Source organism: Monodelphis domestica, chromosome 4, assembly GCF_027887165.1.
Source record: "Monodelphis domestica isolate mMonDom1 chromosome 4, mMonDom1.pri, whole genome shotgun sequence".
Classification (NCBI taxonomy): Eukaryota; Metazoa; Chordata; class Mammalia; order Didelphimorphia; family Didelphidae; genus Monodelphis; species Monodelphis domestica.
Window position 1 is genome coordinate 174,941,983 of NC_077230.1, and position 21,988 is coordinate 174,963,970.

General features: G+C 33.2%; 1 protein-coding gene across 5 annotated transcripts in view; it reads right to left on the reverse strand.

The window, feature by feature from the left end:
• Nucleotides 1-892: 892 nt before the first annotated feature.
• The window catches only part of TTC21B (tetratricopeptide repeat domain 21B), a 109,610-nt gene continuing 88,514 nt past the window's right edge, over nucleotides 893-21,988 (reverse strand). For 3 of the 5 annotated variants that reach the window (XM_056797221.1, XM_016433673.2, XM_056797222.1), the window contains 7 exons: nucleotides 17,849-17,999; nucleotides 17,459-17,620; nucleotides 14,590-14,785; nucleotides 9,926-10,150; nucleotides 8,035-8,155; nucleotides 3,060-3,127; nucleotides 893-1,494 (listed from right to left, as the gene is read on the reverse strand). In XM_056797221.1, the coding sequence (XP_056653199.1) occupies nucleotides 1,417-1,494; nucleotides 3,060-3,127; nucleotides 8,035-8,155; nucleotides 9,926-10,150; nucleotides 14,590-14,785; nucleotides 17,459-17,620; nucleotides 17,849-17,999 (1,001 nt within the window). In that variant the 3' untranslated portion in view covers nucleotides 893-1,416. The remainder of the gene's footprint in view (nucleotides 1,495-3,059; nucleotides 3,128-8,034; nucleotides 8,156-9,925; nucleotides 10,151-14,589; nucleotides 14,786-17,458; nucleotides 17,621-17,848; nucleotides 18,000-21,988) is intronic. The other 2 variants (XM_007494302.3, XM_016433674.2) reach the window with 2 other exon arrangements.

Here is a 21,988-nt window from a genome sequence, read left to right on the forward strand (position 1 = left end):
AAATTGAGATCAGGAGCAAGTGGGGGTCTTTGGAATGTATGTGGATAAACAGCGTGGACCCTTAGTGGAGTGTAGCTACAGGTCCATCCATAATGGTGACAAAAGAATAGAAAAGTTAAGTACCTCTTTAGGTCTTTCCTACTTTTTCTTCTCTTTCCTCCTCCTCCTCCTACTTTTGATTTTATAAAGTTATTAAGTTACAACCAGCCTTATAATTTTAAATATTACAGCAGTTTATTGCATTTGGAGTGATTTTTTAATATGTTTAAGAAGGTGGAGTTTTAGGGAAGACATAATAGCTTTCTTTTAGTATTTGTAGGAAATGTCTTTGGCTTGTTTTGCTTAGCCCCATCAGTCAGAACTAGGAGTAGTAGGAGAAGTAGGTGAAGCAGAGGCAGATCTAGCTTGATTTAAGGAAAGTGTCTATTATAATAATAATAAAGATGAGCATTTATATGTACCAGATATTATTGCTAAGTGCTTTAAATATATTATCTTATTTGATCCTCACAATAATCCTAAGAATTAGGTTTTGCCATTAATTTCAAATAGCTGTATTTATGAGGCTAGACTTAAAGTCAGAAAGAATAGACGTTACAACAGGCCTGGTGTCCTATCTACTCTACTACCTACATAGCCGCCTCCAAAGGTGGGACAGGTTACTTCCTCCCTAGAGGCTAAGCAGAAATTGAGATTCCTGGAAATAGGAGATTCCTGTTTAAGTTGGCATCTAAAGTCCTTTTCAACTTTTAAGATTCTGTGATCAATTTTTAAATGCTGTAACACATATAAACAAAAGGATATGGCTACATTAGAATGAATAATTCCCTGTTAGCATCTCCAGTGGCTTAAGAAGATTAAAGAAAAATGCAATTAAGATGAACACAATATGTGAATTAGAAAATATTTATTAAAACAGATTGATTTTCTCTTAAGAGTTATTTACAAATGACATTTGTATTTATGCCAACAATTGAAACTGGTTAAAAATATTAACAAGAAAAGAAATCTCATTGTTTTAAATGCATTTGCATGAAATGAACACAAGTATTACATTAAAAATTTTGGCATTGAGTTTGATTAACTTGATTTTGTCAAGATATTCTTTAATGAGCAGAGAAATAGTTCTTCCTATTGTTGAAGATGATAGCTTTGGAGACAGTTTTTAATCAAAGACAGTCAATAAAAGAGACATCTTCTCAATTAACTTCTCCTATGATTGAAAAAGCAATTTCAGTGCTTCTCTTCATATACAACAGCAGCCTCTACTGGAGAATAATAATTAACTGAAAAAAAAAAAACCCAACACTTTTTTTGGTAAAATAAATCTGAATCAAATCTTAACAACAATAGAATTTAAAATCATATTACTTTTCGAGTCTTTGCTTTGATTTAGGAACCTTGGGAGAATAAGGTTCAAGCTCTTAAAGAAGAACGGGCCTTATCAAGTATATCTTTTCGGATTTTTGGATAAGTTGGATGCGCTTCAAGCACCTATAAAAAAGTAAAAGAAAGAATTACTAAATGTATGGAACTAAGAAATCAAATAAGCTTTTTGATTACTCATTTTTACAAAAGGCATGATGATTTTCAGATGAATATCTTTCAAAAGATTTTGTAATGTGAATATATTAAAGAAAAAACCCTTAAATCTCAGAAAAGCAGAATAGGAAGTAATTATATTTCAGGGTGATTAAAGTCAGATTTTACAGCATGTTTTAGAAAAAAAGGATAAGATTTTTCTTATACTCCATCTTTTTCACCTTAGATTGGGTTTACTTTACATTAACCAGCCACAATTAAGGTTTCACTAAATCAAATCATTTCAAGATATAAAAGGCCAGCTCAGACAACTGTTTATCCTCTATATTTCTCTACTTTATTCCTGAGTCTGAAACTATATAGATTAAAAAATTACTAATGTAGTCAAAGCTTTATCAAACAGATTTTAAATAGAACTCCTTAAAAATTTTTTTTTCATTACACATTTTAGAGAATTAAGATCACAAGAAAACAGGTAGTTATTAAAAATTAATTTCAAAACAAAACAAAACCTTCCAGGTCACATTTTGGGGGCAGTATACATTCTGCTCCATTTCTAATAGTCTTGATATCTACAGAGCTGTATTATGAGAACAGTTTTGAATTATCACCTTCATGCACTGAAAGACCTCAGTTATTAAAGAGTCAATCATAGTCATTATGCTATACTTGTTAAGGCATGAGAATAGATTAATATATTTTTTAAATGTTTTAGTAAAAGGATTGAAAACAAAAGGGGGGTTACTGCTTTGCTTTCAAATAAATATCAGGCTAACTTTAATTTTAGATACCGTGATTCAAATTTTATCATACTGGCAGGACACTCCTCTCATAAAAGACTTTTTTTTTTCCCTTTGGTATTTCTAAGGCACAATAAATGAACAAATCACTTAAAACATACCAGTTGTAATATATCAATTTCATAATGTTGGGAATTTTTTATGTGAAAAAGATGTGATTTAAAACACCAAACTCCTTTAGCAATTGGATAATACAACAAAACTGAAAATGACTATTTATTTACTATGATTACATTTCAGTGTCATAAGAGGAACAATTTAATTTCAATCTGAAAACTACAACATTGAACCAAACTTTTATCACTTAGAATTTCATTCAGGTGAACTCTATTTACTAAAATTTAAACCCTTTAGTAGAATTCTCTATAATGAAGAGCTTGAGGCTGTATAAGATGCTAATGATGTACCTTCTGAGTCTGCAAAGATGAATTAAATTATGTTTAAGATAATTTTAGTTTTAAGTGCATTTAATTACATTCTAAACTCTAAACATTTATAATCTATATTTAGGGAATAGTGAGTAACTACAATGACCAGATTGCTTCATTCCCAGAAACACTGGATAAAAGTGTTTCTGTGCTTACTTATGATAGCTGTAATGAAGCTAAAGTCTATTTTGAAGTTCACTACAAAAAGGACACTAGACAGTTATACCAATGTCTCATTATATGGTAAACTATGTAGGTAAAAATTTATTTTTATTTTAAATGTATTTACCTTGTGACATATATCAATTGCATCAACATATCTCTTCCCTTTCAAGTAATTAAATGCAAGTTTGTAACCTACAAAGAAAAATAGTATAATGATAAATATATTTATTTATTTATAAATATAGCTCCATTTTCTTTACCTGACTTATCCACCAATTTGCTTTAATTTCATGAGGGAAAAGGAACTGCATTGATATGGGCAAGAATGAGGCAATAAGGACAAGACAACAAGGCAGAAATCAAATGGAAAAGGCCGAGAATATCTGCCATGGGTACAGAAGAGTGTGTTGGTCAGGCAAAAAGCATCTATAAAGCACTTATGATGTGCCAGGTATTGTCCTGGAATATAACAAAAGGCAAAAATAATTCATGCTCTATAGGAGCTCACAGTCTAAGAGGGAAAACAACAGCAAACACCTATGCACTAACAAGATATACACAGGAGACAACAGCAAACACCTATGCCCTGACAAGATATGCACAGGATATCCTGAGGTAATTTCAAAAAGAAGGCATTAGCATTAAGGGAGACAAAAAAAAAACTTGCAGAAGATGAGATTTTCTCTGAGATGTTAAGTATGCCAGGGGAAACTAACAGGCCGAGGTGAGATGGCAGGGCATTCTAGCCAATGGGACAGTGTCAGTGGATTGGGGCATATGGTGCATTGCAGCATACTGTTGTTTATGCTGTTAAGCAGTTGTTTATGCATTACAGCATAAACAGGCTACAGAGGTGAAAAGGGCAAGTTTATGAAAGCCTTCAAAAAATAAACAGAAGATTTTATTTTTTATCTTGGCAGTAACAGGGACCCACTGGAGTTGAATGGATATAGGGGAGTGACATTGTCATACTGCACTTTAGGAGATCACTTTGATATCTGAGTTTGAGGATGGATTTGAGTGGGGAGAGACTAGAAGCAGTGAGTCCAACCAGAACAAATGGGCTTACACATTAAACTACTACAAACACCATATAGGTTGTTTTTTTTTCAAACTTCTGTTTTGCAACATAGTCAGTTACCTAAATCTTTTCTTGGACTTCCAACTTCTATTCAGTTGTACTACAATAACATGAAAACACATCTCAAGATTAAAAAAAAAATCCTAAGGCATATTATAAATAAAGCATCAGAGAATTTTAGGATAAATCTTCTGTGCATCTAAATTACTACGTGCCACCACAAATACTATCATATTAAAATATTCACCTCTGCCTAATAAAAATTAAGAAAAGTATCTCAATTTACCAAATTCATATGCAAAATTAAATGTAGGATCAGAAGGAATTGACTCTAAGGTTTCATACTGAGGTGACTTGGAGAAAGATGAATAATAAAATATTTGTTGACTTCAGCAATGGATTTAAATGAACAAGAAAAAACTTACTAGGAAAAGATGCCAAGTTCTGCATTTGGTTTAAAAAAATTAAATAAGTGTGACATGGAATATTGTGAAACAGGTGAAAAATGCTTGGAAATTTTAAACACAAATTCAATATAAACTAATCTGACATGGCTACTAAGAAAAAAGGCAATACAATCATATGCTGCATCAATTCATTACACATGTATCAATGGCTGTGCTAGGTGCTGTAGAGAATGAGTCAAAGAACAAGTCCCAATTACTATTCTTAAGAAGTTTAATCTAATAGTACCTAGATCTGTAAGCTGGTGTGACTATATGTGAGTACTGTATTTAGTTCTAGGACTTGCATTTTAAGATAGACATGGAAATAAGAGAATATTAGCAGGATAGCCAGGATAGTAAATATTCTGGAAACTGTTCTATGAGGAACAACTCATGGTTAGCTTGTATAAAACTTAGTAGGTTAGGCTAGATGTCCTGAAGCACTTAAAGAGGTGTAACATGCGGAAGAGGAATTAGATATCTTCAGGGTCCTGTGCAGGGGGAGAAATAGGAATAAAAACTAGTTGTTTCTTTATTGGGGAGAAAGTTGGACAATAGAACTTTTAAGGGTAATGATCAACTAGATTTTATGAACATATAAGATGTTAAAGGCAACAATGATGAAAGGTTTTAAAGAATTATCCCTTTTGATTATATTGAATTAAATTTAAAAGGTTTTATACAAACAAAATCAATGCATCTCAGATTATAAGGAAAGTAGAAAGCTGGGAAAATTTCATAGCAAGTACCTCTGATAGAGGTCTTATTTCTCTAATATACAGAGAATTAAATCAAATTTATAAAAACAGTCATTCTCCAATTGGTAAGTGGTCAAAGGATATGAAGTTGAAAATGAAATTTTCAAATGAAGAAATCAAAATCATCTATACTTATATGAAAAAGGTATGTATATATACACATATACATATATACATACATATATATATATATATATGAATGAAACATAAATCACTATTGAGTAGAGAATATAAATTAAAACCACTCTGAGGTACCACCACAACCCCTGAGATTGGCCAATATGAGAGAAAAGGAAAATGATAAATGTTGGAGAGGATGTAGGAAAATTGGGCCATTAATATATTACTTATGGAATAATGATCTGATCCAACTATTCTGGAGAGCAATTTAGAATTATGCCCAATAAGCTATAAAATTGTGCATACTGTAAGAAATTAATGCTACAGAAAATCTGGAAAAGCAGATGCAATGAATGAAAGCTTGAAGATCAAGGAATCATCAAGGAAAATTCCAGAGAAGAATGTGGCCTAGAGAAGGCAGTTGAACAAGGAGCCACTAACTGTTTCTTACTCACTATTTTTCCTGGGAATTTAGGAGAAAATACAATATCCCATGATCCAATAACACCATTACTAGGTCTGTATCCCAAAGAGTTAAAAAAAGATCAATTTGTACAAAAATATTTAATGAAATTCTTTTTGTGGTAGCAAAGAATTGGAAATTGAGGGGCTGTCCATCAATTAGGGAATAGCTGAACAAATTGTGGCATATGACAGAATACTATTGCTATTGTGCTATAAGAAATGATGAGCAAGATGATTTCAGAAAAATATGAAAAGACTTACATGAACTGATGCAAAGTTGAAGTGAGCATAACCACTATTTACACATAGCAATAATTTTTGATAAACAACTGTGAATGACCTAGCTATTCTCAGCAAAGAAATAATCAGAGATAATCTAAATGGAGATTGAATCTTCTCCTTCTCTTCCTCCATTTGAGATATCTTCCAAAAAATGACTAATATATATAAAATATTTTTACATTATTGCACATGTAAAATCCATATCAGATTGCTTACTGTCTCAGGGAGAGTTGGGAGGGAAGAAGGATGGGAAAAAAGGAGAGAACTTGGAATTCAAAAAATTTTTAAAGAATGTTAAAAGATTTATTTTTACATGTAATTGGGGAAAAATAAAATATTATTAAAAAAAGAATTTTCCTGTGTAAGCATAAGCATTAAAAAATTACTAATGATATCTGCATGAGTTTGCACAGAAATTTAGAATGATGTACATATGTAAATCTGTACTAAGTACAACCTATGTACACATGTAAATATTAAGTTACTAATGGATTAATTTAATTAGAATAGTTTATTAATATTCTAACTACTAACAATAATGACAGCCTAGTGAATTTGTTCAAGTCTTAGCAAAGTAGAGACTGAAGTATAGAAGTTAGATTGCATTATGATTGTAGGTTAGCATTTGTTAGTATTAGAAACTTTTACTTAGTGAATTTATAGACATTAGGAAATAGGACAATTGCATTTTCTGAATATTAGTGAAAATGTTGAAATGATTTGAAAAATTGTTACAGGATTTGTTATATAAAACTATGTTCATGTAAATCCCTTCCCTAAACCATTTTCCTATATCCCACTCTTAGCTTAGCACTAGGTAGGCAGAATAGCTAAGATAAGTTAGGATATTGTTATTTTTTGAGGTCGGGGTAAGAGAATATTTAAGATTATACAGAGTTAAGAATAGACAGATTTAAATTAAAGATAAGTATTATTAAAAAATGCAAGGTGCATTTTTTTAAAGAAGAGAAGGGGGGAATGTGGAAGAGGCATGGAGGAAGGGAGAATTTCAAGCATGCAAGAAACAAAGCTGGGAACCTGATCTGTCAATCAAGGTGTTCATTCCAAAACAGAATGTTCCCAGGAAAGGCAGGTGGGAGCCTGGCCAAAGGAACTTCTTCTCTGGGTTACTGACCAAGGGAGAAACTTCTTCTCTGGGGTGTCTGTGTCTGATCAAGGGAGATTGATTTTGTCTGTCCTAGGCTGAAGGACCTTGGGGGTATTCTGGAATTAATCTGAGAAGAAAATTAACCTTTGTTGGTGGCTTTGTGTAATTGGAAGAAGAAAGAAGATTTAACAGTTGTTCTCCATCTCTCTGACTGTCTCTGAGTCACAGTTGTGACAGGACTGACATTTTCCAAAATCCTCCCAATCCTCCTTATAGATTAGGGATACTCCTATCCTTCTTACCTCAATCCTCATCCTGTTGTTCCCAATAAACCCCCTTACTTGAAAATGAAAAGAAAAGAGTTTTTCCTCATTAATCTTATAGTCCACTCAGAGAGGAGGGAGAAAGCCAAAAGGCTTCAAGAAGAGGGTGGTTAAGGGAGGGGCAAAAGGGAGGAGGAGGGTAGGAAATTATCTTGATCTATTAGCCATCAATAGTGATCTATAGGCAAAACCAGAATAGCCCAGAGTACCCCTCTAGCAGCATCTTGTTCTATCTCTCATTATCTCTCATCTATCTCCATTATAACTAGGCACTCACAAGTGTACCCCTAGCATCTCTCCAGTCACAAAACAGAGTATACCCATTTATAGCAACCAGAAATAGTTCCACAGATTATCTTTCTAATACATATCAGAATAATTCTCTTTTCAGGAGGGTTCTCAAAAGAAAGCTATTTAAGTAGCTGTGGATAACAAACAAAAAAACTCCACCTCTATTTAAGTGAAGATTATGAATAAAATGTGACCATTTATTGTCTCTCTCTTTACCACACTCACCCACTGTTGGATTTGTCTGATTGCCATATTTCCAGGCCATCTCATAATTCACAGAAGCATCCTTATAAGCTTGTTCTTTCTCCATTATGTATCCCATATATTCATAGGCTTTGCAGCAAGACTAAAGAAAAATGTTTATAAAGATACATATTATATAGATATATATTTATGTAATTATTAATTGTAATTAATATGTATTAATATGTAAAATACATACACATATATCAATATCAATATCAATACCTCTAACACTTCATTCAGAAGATTTGAAACTGTTTACTTATAGAAGATAATTCTCAAAACCCTTTTGTTTACTTTTGTTAAAGCTGTCAACTGCTTAAAGATCCAAAGTATTCAGAAATGCCATAATACAATATTTAGACTATAATTTCTCTTCAAGCTTGTTACAACTATGACATTTTTGAAAATATGCAAATTATTTTTGAACTACTTTATTACAAACAACACAAAAGGACATTCATTTGTAAGTGAGAGAATACATGTGAGAATTATAAAAAGTGAGGTTTCTAAGCTAACGGGTTTTTTTCTGCAAATTTCATTTTTTCAGAATCCATAGGTACAGGAAATCAGTGAGTATGATTGCTATTTTAGGAAGAATCATCATATTTAGGCATACTCTGCTAACAGGCCATCAGACTGAATTCTGGTGTGCCTTACTCTCCTTTTACTGTGAACAGGCTATTGTGATGTGTCCAGACAGTTTATTTCTACTTTCTCAGAGTTTTCAAAGCCTTTTAACATACTTTGTGTTTTGTAATTTTTAAAAATGCCGCATACTTCTTTAATTAGAAAACACCAACAACTAATAAGTGCCCATCTTGAAGTTTCCTAATGACTTGGTAACCATATTCTTTTATTAGAAAAACTCAATCATAACTCTTTGGTAAAAGTACTTACAAATACATTTCCCTCAGTCTACAAATATAGTTTAATTTAATATGGAAGAGATTCTGAAAGGCAACTTCAAAGTACTCAGAGCAATTAGATAAATTATGAATCACAAACATAAAATAAATTTTGTCCTTTATAAGAGAATGCTATGCTTAAAAATGATTTTGCTAAAAAGGACTTCATGTTGTAAAAATCTATACTACATTTTGCAATTAAACATTAACATTTGGATTAAACAATCCAAATAAAACCTCAAAAACTTTTACAAAATGTGTTTTGAATAGAATATTCTCATATATGGGAATGGCATTCATCTGCAGTAAATTCAGTCAGTGTTTTTTTTTAGCAAATGAGGCAGAAGCCCACAATTGATATTTTTCTGCAATTTTCATTAGCTCTGGATAGGACACATAATCAGAGGCAAACACTTGACATTCTATAAACACCTTCATTAAGTAGTGCATACTCACAGCTGAAACTTGAAACATGAATAAATTATTAATATGAATGAAAATTACTAAAAAGCATCTATGGTTACTTATTTTTTAACTCAAAAATAAATTGCTTATATCCTGTTTTTCTTAATTTTATTTGCTAATCTTGTCAAGAATAAGTATTCCATCCCTTCGCCAACTCTCTTTTTTTTTTTAAACCCTTTCTTCTGTTTTAGAATCAATACTAAATATTAGTTCCAAAGCAGAAGAGTGGTAAGAGCTAGGCAATTTGGATTAAGTGATTTGCCCAAGGTCACAAAGCTAGGAAGTGTCCCAGATTTGAACCTAGGTCCCCTTATCTCTAAGTCTGGCTCTCTATTCAATAAGCCACCCCATTGTCCCTATTAACTGCCCCCTCCCCATTCTTGCAAAGTACATACGAAAAATTCCTTGTAAATGAACAGTATATGAGCAATACAGCTTATTGCCAAAAAAATTAATATATTTCATAAAATAAAGGAAAAGGAATTATTTTTATTACTTACCCTATTATGGCGCAGGCACCGTCTTAGCAGATCACCTGCCATATCATATTTTGCTGACTGAATATAAATATCAGCAAGCAGCAGCCAACTCTTTTCAAACTCTTCAGCATCGATAGGATTCCAATTCATCTTTGAAATACGTTTTAGTTGGTTTCTGGCTCGTGGTGTCTGTTTCAAAATCATAAATGCAGTTGCCATCCCCAAAAGTGCTGGAATGTGATCTTTCTGTAATTAAACTTTTGAAATTGAGACACTGTATATGCACATGTAGATTACTAGTTTTTCTCAAGAAATTTGCTAATATATTGTTTACATGAAATAGAAAATTAGAATTTGACAGAAGGATCTTATTTCAGGTCCCATAACTTTTAAAATACACATGATTATTTTAAATGGTCATCCTTAAATGATATTCTACATCCTCATATAAAAAGCACTATGCTAGATTCTAGATGAAGAAACTTTGGCACACATAACATGGAAACACACAATCGATCATGGAAATACCACATTCTGATGCCAGATAATGTCTCAACTTTTGGTTTACATTTTGGTGTTGTTATATACAAGTAAAAACAAACGTTTTAAACATAGTCCTTATTTTTCAAGTGTTCTGTCAGTTTTCTTAATAGATAATAACAATATGTGGATTTATGTAGTGTACATATATATGTAACCATTGTAAAAAATAGACTCGAATACAGGACTACAATCCCCATGAGCCTTTGCTCCACTTCCCCAGAATGCCTTGTAATCTCACCTGGGCCGAGATCGAGAAGATATTTAAGCAAAGGCTTTTGAAGGGCTCGGCCTTTTTGGACTTCCGTTTTCGGAGCAGAGGCGTCTCTTCCATGATGTGAGGTTATTTTGTCTAGGCCTCTGGCCTAGGCACATGTTTCTTACTTGTATATTCTTAATCTTTAACTTTAATAAACCTCTAAAAAATATAGTACTCCTTGCAGAGAGAAACTAATTTCTACCTGCCTCAGCCTCCCCCTCTCCCCTAAATTTTAACTGTTACACCATATTTTCCTTCCCCTTCCTCACCTTTAATTTTGTTCATCTCTCATCTACTACACAATACTAAATTGGTCCTGATGAAGATTAACTTTCCTTTAAATAATGAGAAATGTCAATTCATATTTGTAAAATCTATAGGACTATAGGAATTTTAGAATTTGAAGGGATGGTCTACTTTAGCCTTACTATTTTTTTTTTTCTGGGAAACTAAGACCTAGAGAGATAAAATGACTTGGCTGAATAGGCACTGGTCAAGCAAGGATTCAAACCCAGGTTTCTGGATGCCAAATCCTATGTTCTTTCTACTATGCTATATATTTCTTCTTTCTAATAAAAGTGAGAAATACCAGAAATAATCGATTATTTATGATTGCAAAGTACAAGGTTCATCCATATATAATATGCCTATGTTTGAAACATGTGGCAAAATAACAGGACACACAGAATATCACCCAATGTGTATTGCTCAAAACACTGTTTTTGCAGCATAATATAATATTGTGAAAGTGGTATGTGGGTCAGTGGTTACAGGGCAAAATGTGAAAAGATAGTTAATTATTCAGTTAGTTCTTATAGCTAAGTGAATTAATTTAATGCCATAATCTGCATCTTGTTAAAAGATTATGATGTTAGTATTCCTACATGTGCACATGAATGAAATTAACACAGGCACATTTGTCAACACTGACAAGATGTGTGTAGTCTGTTATTTGGAGGGTGGCTGTAATTGGCTACAAGACAGTAGAAAGGATATCAGTCACTGGTTCTGTCTGCTTCTTTCTTCTCACCTCATGGGGGGCATAACACCCTTGCTTACAAAGAACTTTCTCTGATTGTTACACACTTGAGTGCTGTTTTCCAGCATTCCATAGCTATGATATATCACTTGAAACTGAGTTTCATCCTGTTCTTACAGATTTTCTTAGGTTTGGCAAACTTGTAATTATCTTCCTTCTGCACTCCATATAGCAGCTGCTGTCATCCATCTGTTACACACATACATTTCAACAGAATGAAACTACTGAGGGCATTGTTTGAATGTTAGTGGAAGGTTGTACTTTAGAACCTTGCTGTTAAATGATACCACTTTGCAATTTTATGTTTAAATGTACATTCTAAGGGATAATGAAACTGTTCAAGTATCTGATCCATGTTCAAAAAATTTGTGGCTTTCCCACTGGGTACACAGCATTCTCCAAGAATATGAATGAATGGAAGAAAATGATAAAATATCAGCACAATGAGAAGAATATAACATCAAGAACACAGAGTTAAACTCTTCTGAGCTCACTAATAGGACCTCACCAAGATTAACTTATATAGGGGGTGCTCTAAAAATCTTAGTGCAATTTAAAATTTTAATAACTTTACAAGTATAAATGCTACAAATTTTTAAAAAACCATGAGAAAGTTTAATTATTTAAATTTGTTTTATATTTATTTTTTAAATTTTGATTAATATATCTTTCATTTTAATAAGATGAAATGCCCAGTCAGTATGCATTGTGTGATGCCACTTTTTGGATGATGCTTTCTCAGACTGCTGGATCAGGATGAGGAGGTCCTTTTCCATGACCATTTTGATCACCTAATTCTATCTCTGTTGAACTTTTTTTTTATAGGGGGGCACATCAAAACTATCCTGTATACATCAAAACTTTTCTCCTCGAATGATCTTAAAGCTAGAATTACAAAGGTAATTCTTTCAGTTACTTAGCAACAGTTAATGAAGGGTTTTTTTAATTTACAAAGTTTAAAAACTCAATTATAGCACAATAATATTAAAAAGATAAATAAGATCAACATTTATAAATTCAACTAAGCTTTAACATATTTTTGCAATTTCATAGCATTTATATTTCTGAAGTTATTAAAGATTAAAATAAGCTAAGATTTTTAACCACTGTATTTCAACATTTTTAGAAGCAATGATTGCATCTATTTGGTTTTTCCCTTCCAAAATCACAAATTATAATCTCTATACAATTTAGTAGGCAAGTGACTAATGTAGCCAAAATCAATACCTACTAGCTAATTTTCTAATACTGAGACTATGAACTTAATATGGCTGGTCTCCATATAACACACATATTTTGTTACCAGGTCCATACCTGAAGTTTTCTCAGTGCAGTAAGATCTGTCAAAAGATTGTATTCTACTGACATAACCTTTGAGAAGCCAGAATCATCTCTATACCACAAGGAGCCATCACAAAAGGAATCCTCGTGGAGGCACTAATATTTATCAGCACATAAATGAAATAGAGAGATTGAAGGACTATAAAATATGTAGGAATGAAATAGTTAAATGATAGAACAGGGAAGGACCAGTATTTCACTCAATATGCAAAAGGCAATATAAAGACAGGGTGATTACAACAACTGAATGGTCCCAATAAATATTCAAGAACACAAAAATTCATATAAGAGAAATAAAGAATTGGTTGGACATCTTATAGCCAAAATAGCTACACTTATGCTTTGTGAAAACAATGCTATTGAGAACCCTTCAGGACCTTTCTGGGTTTGGACCAGAACACATGTGGGGTATCTTGTCCTTCTCCAAGCTAGAATCAGAGATAAGTGTGATTCTGAAACAGAGATTAGGAACTCCTGGCTCCTTCTATGAAAGGGACAAACATGTGCATAATGATGCATTTCTCTGCAATATTCAGCACTTGCTCTCAAAGTCTGGTGCCTTCCTAGGACACTTAAAGTAGGATTTAAGTAATTTAAGTACATTACCATAAACATTTGTGCTACATTTAAGGAAACAATCTGTTGCCATCCTGACTCGAACTCTTAGTACACGTAAAAAAACTGCAAGAGACCAGTCATCCAACCAGAGATAGCAAATTACTAGTTTTCAGTGGTCAGCAACGTAGGCAAAGGGGAGAATGCTTGGAATTAGTTGTCAACTGAACGGAATAACTAGTATTTCCTTTCTGTCATTTTCATACCAAGTCAGGAAATATGGTGTGGCTAAATGGTTTATAAAACATCAGTGAACAAGGTTGTTTTTTGTTTTACCTTAGGGGTGGGCAAAAGTGGGTAAAGACTATAAGGGAAGGGAAATGAGTCATTCTTCCTTTAAGGAAAAAGGGATAGTTGAAAGCTTCCCAGGAAAGAAGAAAGTAGGAAGAGCCCAAGATAAAAATCAAGTTTCCTAGACAAGCAAGTCATTATTTGCATGACTGATAAGTAATATATTCATACACTTTCAACACTGTCCCCATTTAGCCTCACAGTTGGAAATATTCCAAGTTCATATCAGTTGATAATCTTTCCCCAGCCAAATCTTTTTTCTTAGTAAGTCAAAGTAGGACACCTTTATAATTCAGGAATTCTCCAGAGGATTCTTTCAGCAGTAGTCCAGAGAATTAACTTGTGTCCTAGAGGCCACAATGAGGATTTCCTATTCTCTGCTTCCTAACTGCAGATTCTAAAGAAAACCCACATCAATGACAATTCTAACCATAGAAACAGTTTTCTGAAATAGGGGTTTGCTGTGTGAATTTTTTGTCAAATGAACATTCATTTAAAAAGAACTAAAGAGTTGATTTTTTTGAAATAAACCACTATCCAAAAATATGCTTTGTAATACTTTGGAAAGAAAACATTTATTCATTAAATAAAAATACTAACCTCTGATGTTGCTATTTCAGTGAAGGTATTTAATGCTCGCTCAACATTGGCTTTCTGCTTGGTTGCCATTAGGCAATAGTTCTCCATTATTCGAAGTTGTATGTGACCTTGAACAGTCTGAGGCTTTAGTTCTTTGAGGAGTTTCTCGGCTGTTCTCACAGCTAATTGCACAGATTCTTGCTTCTCGGTAGAATTACTATATATGTGTGTATATATATACATATATATTAAAAAAAAAACTATACAAATTTTTATGCATACCTCCCTCCACCACAGAGAAAATCACTCCCTCTTGCTTTCTAAATAAAGTTTGCGAAAATTGGAATGAGTCCATCATTTAGGTGACCTTGCTTTAAAAATGGGCCACTCAGACTTTACATAATGAACAGGCATATTAAAGATTGCTGAGAATGTTTTTTTTTTTAAGAAAAGATGAACTTAGTTCTTACTTAGATAATAATTCTGATTTCCTATGGAATAAAAAGGCAATTCATAGGATGTTTCTGTGTATGGTTTCTCTATTATAAATATAAATGTCAATTTAGCAGAAGTTAGACATTGGAAAAATAGCAAACTTATTTACATGGAAATGATAGGATAAAGACGTAAAAATGGTAAATTCCTCATATGTGAGGTTGCTGAATAGTGTATATAGTTAGGAGTGATAGCATTTTGGTTATTAACAAATTATAAATTTTAGCTGCAGTAGAAAATGTCTGATGACAAAATGTATTATCATTATTCTTGAAAGATGCCAATGGCCTCCCCTTTACCAAATCCAATGGATGTTTCTCAGTTTTCATTCTCCTTGATTTCTCTGTAGCACTTAATCCTGGTAACTAGTCCCCTTCTCTGTTAGATTTTCTCCCTTTCTCAGTTTCTGTCACATTGCACTATCCTGGTTCTCTACCTTTCTGATTATGCTTTCTCTCCATTTTGTTCTTCTTCAGGGTTTGTTCTACCTAAAGTTTGGTCCTTGGTCATTTGTTCTTTTCTCTAAACTCTCAGTACTGGGGATCTTAAGAGGTCTCATTCACTCTCACTGCTTCAATTATCATCTGTTTGGAGATAATATCCAAATCTTTATCTTCAGCTGAGTCCACTTTTCTAAAGCTTTTTGCTTCTGCATTTCCATATAGCTACTGTGCATTTCCACCTGGATGGTATATCACATGTAACATTATTCTCTCTCATATATCTATACTTTCCATTGCCCATGCCATGGTCTTCTCAGATCTTTATCATCTTTTGACTTGACTACTGATATAGCCACCTAGTTATTTTCAATTTCCAACCTAGTTTGCATACTATTATCAGACTTTTTTTCTAAAACACCATTTTTATTTTATCATAACTCTGCATCTTGAATTCCCTGTGCTACTATTTCATGGATAATGTCATATCTCCATCCTGCCTTTCCAATCTAACTATAGTCATCTCATTATTTTCCATCCCTGATTTGTTCTAGTTTGGCTGATGTAGTTGTTTTTCCTGTCTTTGTGACTTCATTTAGGTTTTCTTGGCAAAGACAATGGAATGGCTTTCGATTTCCTCCTATACATCATCTTACAGATGAGGAAACTTAAGCAAACAGGCTTAAGTGACTTGCCCAGGGTCATACAATTAGTGTCCGAGGCTATATTTGAACTCAAGAAGATGTGTCTTCCTGATTCCAGATCTGGTGCTCTATCTACTGTTCCAACTATCTGCCCACTCATCTGTCTACTTCTGTCATTTCCCCCACATGAAATACTCTTCTAAATCCTATTAATCTTCCAAAATCTAGGTCAAGTCCTACTTACCTCCCTGAAAATTTTTCCTTGAGCACCACAACCCACATAATTCTCTTTTCACTCTGAACTCACTTATCTTTAGGATTCATTTTGGGACTTAATAAAATATTATCTTGCATTGTTACTAAATAATTTCATGGGGGTAGGTCTTATCCTTTAGTGAGATGTGAGGCTTCCTGAGGTCGAGTCAAGTCTTACATTTATTCTATGTTGCTAATGGAACTTAATGCAGCTTGAAAACACTTGCTACTCAATACCTATTGAGTGAAACACAATAATTCTTAGCTACTATTTAGATGAGTATGTATTAACTATAGATTCTGTAATTTCTCTCATTTTTTTCTAAATAAATTAAATCTATTTCAATTTAATATATGATTGAATGCCTACTATGTATGTGATAATATGCTTCATGATTCAGAGGATGAAAGATGTGTATGTCACAAAACTTTTTTTCAGGTAACTTATAAAGGGTAGATAATCTAAGATCACAAAAAAATTGTAATATAAGTCAAAACAAACTATCAATAGAGATGTATAAAAACACTGATGAGAGTTGCAAGAAAAGAGTTTACACTTTAGTGTAGGAATCAAAGAAGAATTAAGGGAAGAAGTAGAATTTAAGCAGGAACCTGAGGCAGAAAGAACATAAACATGTGAAGAGAGGAGAGCTCAAAATCAGCAATTTCAGTTTAATTGAAAGAGTACTGAAAAGTCAGGTGTTATAGGGAAACAAATCTGAACTTCAGGCTGAAGAATCTGTACTTCATTCTACTGGCAGTGCGAGCCACTTAAGACCTTTGAACAAATGACTCTTAGGATGAGAGTGGTTCTTCTGGAAGATAAATCTGGGTGGGACAGCTAATTTTAAAATTAAAGCCTGTTCTGATTCAATGGAACTCCAAATGCTTTTCCTGTCTCTGTTCCAGAGGCGAAAAGGTCAATTATGCAGTTAAACCAGCTTCTCTGATCTTTTGGTAGCATGCTCACTAGAATTTTACCTTTCCTTGTACATTGGCTCAATATCTCTTCTAACCTATTAAAAAAATTAGAGTGATGGCCATACAGTGACTCACCCTAGGTCTCCATCCAGATTTTCAAATACTTCACCTCCAACAGTTTCATTATCTGGGTTCAAACAGATTTCTATCATGTTGTAAATAGCATTTTGACCCCAGTCACTATCTTTCCGGGCTTTATTAAAATGTCGAAGGGCATCATTTGGTTCTCCAGTATACCTTAGTAGGTTAAAAACAACAAACAACAAAGTATTGTTTTTTCCTTCAAGCATCCAAATACTATGATTGAACTTTCAAATTAAATTCCTTTTTTGTGTCTCAAATATAAAGTGTAAGAATATTTCACAACATTCACATTGTTGAATAAAATGGTGAATTTCAGTTTAACACAAGGGTAGATTTAAAAGAAACTGTTTTAAGGAAATTTTATTTACCAAATTAATTTACCAAAGATATAGTCCTCTACAGTACTGAAATCCTGGCTCAAATTTGGCTCTGGCATTATGTTTCTCAGCCATCAAAAGAAATCTTGGAACATCTTCAAGTTTTCCAGCTCTTCTTAGTAGATCAATTAAACGAGATAATGTTGTATAATTGTCTAGAAACACAGATATTTTGATTTTAACAAAATTTTAAATGGAGTTTTAAGTGTACTTGAAAGTATATTTCAAAGGTAAACATGAAAACATATTATGATGAAATGATAGAACTATTACATGAGTGCTGGTTTGGTAGCCAGTCTGATTCTGGCAGTCAAAATTTACACTGTCAAATTTGAAAGATATATATACTCACTGGGATGTATTATTCATTGCTTTACTAGGGCCAGTGGCCTTTAAGTATAAGAGTCACATTTCACTTGAATATAATTCTTGAACATTTCTATGCTATAGAATTTGGCATGACTACAGACTATGTGCCACCTCATTTTTGACCTCCAATTCCACTTTTATATTTATATAACTTATTTGTTTTAATACATAATTATAAAGATGTACACATTTATGAAATATATTTTAAAAACTTATATTTATATTGAGTGGAAAGGTAGGGATGCTTGCTGTTTGGAGGACAGAAATTTTAACTGCTGCAGATGACAACATTTGATAGTTGGCAAACTTGTGAATTCTATTTCCTTATCTTCTTTCAGATTATGTACATATAAAGCAACCAAGATGGATGCCAACATATAACCAACACTTTTATATCTGTATTTTCTTCTTTTAGCCAATTATAATTGGTCTCAATCTTCTCCCACATAAAAGAATTAATTTTGTTTTTTAATGAGTTTAAAAAAAATAAAAATAATAAAAAAATAAAAAATATAATGAATTTTTATTCCCAAGAAGCCTTCCTTGATTATGTACATTCTTGATGACTATACTTTTATTTAGACCAAATATTTTTTATTGATTTTTTCCAGTTCTTAAACATTTTCATCTTCTGTAACATAAGTTAATACTCAACTTTATTAAGTTCTATAATTCTTCAGTTTTCTTCATGTATATGTTGTGCCTCAATGGCTAAACTAAATGGAAGATCACATTTACTTTTGTCTAACCTGGTATAGTACTATATACATTGATGCTCCATGAATATTATTGAAAGGAACTTCTTGTAACTTTCCTTCTTTCCTCTGAAAAGCCAAAGCAGTACACCATAGAAAGCAATATATGTATATATACATACACACACACACACACACACACACACACACATATTTAGTATGGGATGCCTCAAAATAAAGGGCCAATCATAAATGGAAGGATCTAAGGTAGAGTTTCTTTACTTTAAAAAAAAATGTCATGATCCCCTCTTTGGCAATCTGGTGAAGTCTATGGGACTAGTACTTATTATGTTTTTGATGCATAAAATACATAATACAATGAAGGAAACAAACTACATTAAAACTCAGATATCAAAATATTTTGAAAAGAAAGTTTATGGAACCCCTTAAATATAGGTACAGATGCTTTGGATTTGTGAACCTGAAGTTAAGAACTGGAGTCTAGAAGATCTTATTATTTAGCCTTGAGGAATCCTTTATCAGTTTGAATTCTGAGGTGGACACCCCACAATAGTGGCAAATACCTTTGGGGAAGCATATATCTCCTTCTTTTATGTCTCACATGATATAGTCAGAGGGTTAAATAAGGTAATTATTGTTGTATCTTTTAGGGACTCATATATAATTCTGACACATATAGGAAACACAATGTTGAAGGAAAATCCTTAATGTGGCCTTTTATTCTTTAAAGCAAATACATTTTTAGTTAACAAACAACAGGCACTATCTGATTTTGAATTCTTTAAAACTTTTGGTCAACTATTAATTGTAAAAATGTGGGTGGCTGAAGAGTATTGGTTCTCCTCACACTTTCATTAAGGATTCTATGTAGGTATGTATATATAGATTATTCTTATGTAACATTTTTTCAAAACCTTTATCTTCCATTTTAGAATAAATACTGTGTTATGGGTCCAAAGGCAAAAGAGTGGTATGGGCTAGGCAATAGAGGTTAAATGACTTGCCCAGAGTCACATAGCTAGGAAGTATCTGAAATAAGATTTGTACCCAGGACCTCCTCTCTCTGGGCCTGACTCTCAGTTCACTGAGCCATCTAACTACCCTTTCTCATAACATTTTGTAGTGGTGGGTTACACAAAAGGCAATGAGATATGATGGTATATAGTAGACATGAATATGGTGCAAAATACCATTCATCAGGAATGCATAAGAAAACTGGCTTAAAGGATGTCATCAGAAGGAATTTGAAATGAACATGAGAAGAAACTGATGGCATATTGGGCAAATTCCCTGTGAAGGATTTATAGGTAATGTACAATAATCACACAGAAATAAGAGATCAAAGGCTCAGTGAAGAATCAAAGTAAAATTTTGAGTATCTGATTAAGAAATTAGTCAGTCAAGCACTTATTAAGCATTTACTATGTGCCAGGAACTGTGAAAAAGCACTGAGGATAGAAGAAGAGGCTAAAGACAGTCCTTGCCCTCAAGGAGCTCATAATCTAATGAAGTAGCTGTTAGGATCAGGAGGGTCCAGTTTTCCTCAGATATTTGCTTTTTGCTATTGTATGTTCTTTTAATTTTAATCTAAAGACACTGAAATTTTAGATTAAATTTAACAACTAAACGTGTTTGCAAAGCATTTGATGTATTTTTTTCTCATTTAGTCTTCACATCAACCATGACACACTGAAATAAGTTATTAAACTTTGGTGACCCTGTGTTATCACTAGGTGATGCACTTAAAGCAAGAAAAGAAATTCCTAAGCAGTGGATTGAGTGTTGGGCTTGGACACAGGAAGACAAGTTTGACTATCAGAAACTTATCACTGTATGACCCTTAACCTCTGTTGGAGTTAGTTTCTGCATCTGTAAAGTGGGGATAATAACAGGACATACCCTTCCAGGTTTGTTTTGAGGATCAAATAAGAGATTATTTGTTAAGGCACTTAGCATAGTGCCTGACACATGCTTAATAAATACTTGTCAACTTTCCCTTTTCCTAATCACCCTCTCATCCTCCACTCCTCACTTTTAGTATCAATCATTTTTCTATCTTTATAATATTTCTTCATATCTCCTTCTCTTTACTCATACATATTAGTTCAGCCCCTCATCACTCTTACGTAAACAACTATACAAGTCTCTGGTCTGGTTGTTTCAACTCTTGGCTCCATTTAAATTATTCAACTCCACTCAGGTAACAAAATGATTTTTTTTTTTATAGAGTATAGGTCTGACCAAGTATAACCCACCTTGATGTTTTCCCCTTTGGCATTTGAAGTTCTTCATAACTTGGGTCTCTTTGTACCTGTCTAGTCTTATTATACTTTATTTCTCTCCATGCACTATGATACTTATTTGCTGTTCCCACACTCTATCTCCTGTCAGTTTCCAAGGCTTCTTCAAAGGCATTTCAAATTCCATCTTCTTTAGGCTTCTCCTGGACCATTTGGCCATCTGTGCCTTTCACCTACTCTATACAGATTTTGTATGTACCTCTTTAGATATTATTGTCCCTGTGAGAATTCACTGAGATAGGGGTTAGTTTTGCTTTTCTTCATATCCCTATTTCCTAGTGTAATAGTGGGAGAGACAGAGGGGCTGCTTGAAAGATGCTAGGACTAGGAAACCAGTTGCTGTTGGGGACTGATTTCTGGGTAGCACCTTCCTTCTTCTTTCCACTGGGCTGGACAACTTTAATAGCATTCTGACCTGACCAGGAGGTGAGTCAACCCCTCCCAGCTTTCTTCTTTGACTTTGAAATCCTCCCTCCTATTACACAACTTAGAAACAGTCTTCTGTAAACTAAAATATCTAATTTATTTCTTGGAAAGGAAAGATAGGGAGAGAGAAGGGTAGAGGGAAGAGATAGGAGGTCCCTAATATCCTTTCCCTATCAACTGTTGAAGGCTTTGGTCATAAAGTCTCTTCAGAAAAATGGTTTGACTTTCCCCTAAGAGAAAGTTAGTTTTAAATCAGTAGGTGTCTTCAATGGGCAAGAACTTTCTTCAGCTCAGTCAGGTAAAAGGGGTATTAGAAGAGCAACTCTCCTCCCT